This window comes from Myotis myotis, unplaced genomic scaffold (assembly GCF_014108235.1).
Source record: "Myotis myotis isolate mMyoMyo1 unplaced genomic scaffold, mMyoMyo1.p scaffold_m19_p_7, whole genome shotgun sequence".
In the NCBI taxonomy this organism is placed as follows: Eukaryota; Metazoa; Chordata; class Mammalia; order Chiroptera; family Vespertilionidae; genus Myotis; species Myotis myotis.
The window spans coordinates 79,635,796-79,637,868 of NW_023416379.1; the positions used below are offsets into that span (position 1 = coordinate 79,635,796).

At 47.2% G+C, this 2,073-nt stretch overlaps 1 protein-coding gene across 1 annotated transcript; it reads left to right on the top strand.

Annotated features, from left to right (window-relative positions):
* The first annotated feature begins 943 nt into the window (after positions 1-943).
* Positions 944-1,804, top strand: LOC118660616 (mitochondrial pyruvate carrier 1-like). Its single transcript, XM_036318257.1, has one exon. The coding sequence runs from the start codon at positions 1,012-1,014 to the stop codon at positions 1,339-1,341; it is 330 nt and encodes a 109-aa protein (XP_036174150.1). The 5' UTR covers positions 944-1,011; the 3' UTR covers positions 1,342-1,804.
* The last annotated feature ends 269 nt before the right edge of the window (positions 1,805-2,073 follow it).

Sequence of the window (2,073 nt, forward strand, 5' to 3'; positions counted from 1 at the left end):
TATAGCAGCTAGCTTTAATACACTACAGGGCACAACCAGATTGACTTTGATTTTTCTTTTATTAGCACCTTCGACAGTGTATCAGTCAATGAAATACAACATGCAAACTCTGAATTAGTTGACAATGCGCAATCCACAGTGAGGTTGGGGTGGGGGCTCCTGGATTATAATGGACAGCTTTAGATAAATTCTGAACCAAAGCTTATGTGCATGAATCTTGTTTTGCAGGTATGGATACAATGAGAGAAAGGAGATACTGAATGACTCGCTTAATCTCTTAATGGGGGGTAGGTATCTGAGGGTGTCCATGCCTGTGCACAGGAGTGTGTGTGACCACTGGCACCCAAGCTGGTTCACTTTTCATTCTGTTAAATAATTTTTAAAGCTTGTCTAAATTTTCTTTTCAACCATTCACCTTCAGCAAATATTTAAAAGCAGCTTGGTCATTAGTTTTTAAAAATGACTATACTTAAAAGATAGTTGTCACCTCTATTTTATCTTCCCTGGCTGCAATCCCAGTCCCATTAAGTTTCATGATGACATTTGCCAAATAAAGCTTACCAGTTAATAAATACAAATGTTCACAAGTTTTCCTTTTGATGTGAGTCTAGCTCTATCTTTGACTTTATGGACCTTAGGCAGCCACACATTGTAGCTGTAAAAAGACACAAATGCTTCCATAGCCTGAAGTCATATCACTATGCACCATTTAATAGCCAATGGTCTGTAGAGTGGATCCACTTGCAAGGGACCATGCAGTTGCTAACCGACGGGTTATCACAGCTGGAACACAAGGGCCCAGGTAAGAACAATGGTCTCATAAGCTTACACTCAGGACTTTAAATTAGGATTCCTTATACTCCCATTACCTAAAATCAATATTTACTCTTGACCTTTGGAAGACACGAGCCTAGAGATAGTATAAAATAGCTTGAGGTCCCCTCTGTCCGCTGGGCCTGGCTGCGGGGCTCCGAGTGGCGGCGGCGACGGCAGCCTGCGTGCGGCACGGCCATGGCGGGCGCGCTGGTGCGCAAGGCGGCGGACTGTGTCCCGAGCAAGGACTTCCGGGGCTACCTCATGAGCACGCACTTCTGGGGCCCAGTAGCCAACTGGGGTCTCCCCATCGCCGCCATCAATGACATGAAAAAGTCTCCGGAGATTATCAGTGGGCGGATGACGTTTGCCCTCTGCTGTTACTCTCTGACGTTCATGAGATTTGCCTACAAGGTGCAGCCTGGCAACTGGCTCCTGCTCGTGTGCCACGCCACCAACGAGGTGGCCCAGCTCATCCAGGGCGGGCGGCTCATCAAATACAACATGAATAAGAAGGCAGCAGCGTGACCGGGCAGGGGGGCTCTGCCTGCTGCTGGGCCTCCGGCTCCGTCACCAGGACAGGACGCCCTGCTGAGGACGACCCGCTGAGTGCTGTTTTACTAACCCAGCCATTTCCACCCACGGCGAGAGCCCCTGAGCCCCTGACCCGCCCCAGCTGCCTCCCAAGTACTGACTACTCTCCTCCTCCCCCTAACCAGCCGTCACACAGGCAGTCATTCCGTGATCCCAGCGATGCTTTCTCTGAGACCGTGTTGTTATCTGTTAGAATTTGCTGAACGCGCAACGGAAGAGAACAAAGCCTGTGACTCTCAGACCTGGGTGCTCAGAGCTCTGGCCTTGTTCTGTAATGACCATGAGACAACCCCAGCTACACCCTTCAGGTCTCACCCCAGGGTCTGAAGAGTGTCCCTTTCCATGCAGTGTGTATTCTGAAATGCTGTGACTTAACGGCAATAAATGACTTAAATATTTGTCAGTGAGAATGACCAAAAAAACAAACAAAACAAAACAAAAAAAAAACGCTTGAATTTTAGATAGAGAAATATGGAGCAGAAAAGAGGCAAATCTCAGCACACATTTGGGTCTTTCCGTCCACTTTATATAATTGACACACTTTCCCCTTTTTGTCTGGAGTGTTTCTTTGTTTAAACATAGGCCATTGTTTTCTGTTTTAAAGGAACTCCAGCAAGGATAGCCCTCCAAAAACTAACCCCTTTCACTCAGATATGAACAAAGTTA

Excerpts from the sequence above, each read along its gene's own strand:
- LOC118660616 (XM_036318257.1), top strand. The coding sequence starts at position 1,012 with ATGGCGGGCGCGCTGGTGCGCAAGGCGGCGGACTGTGTCCCGAGCAAG.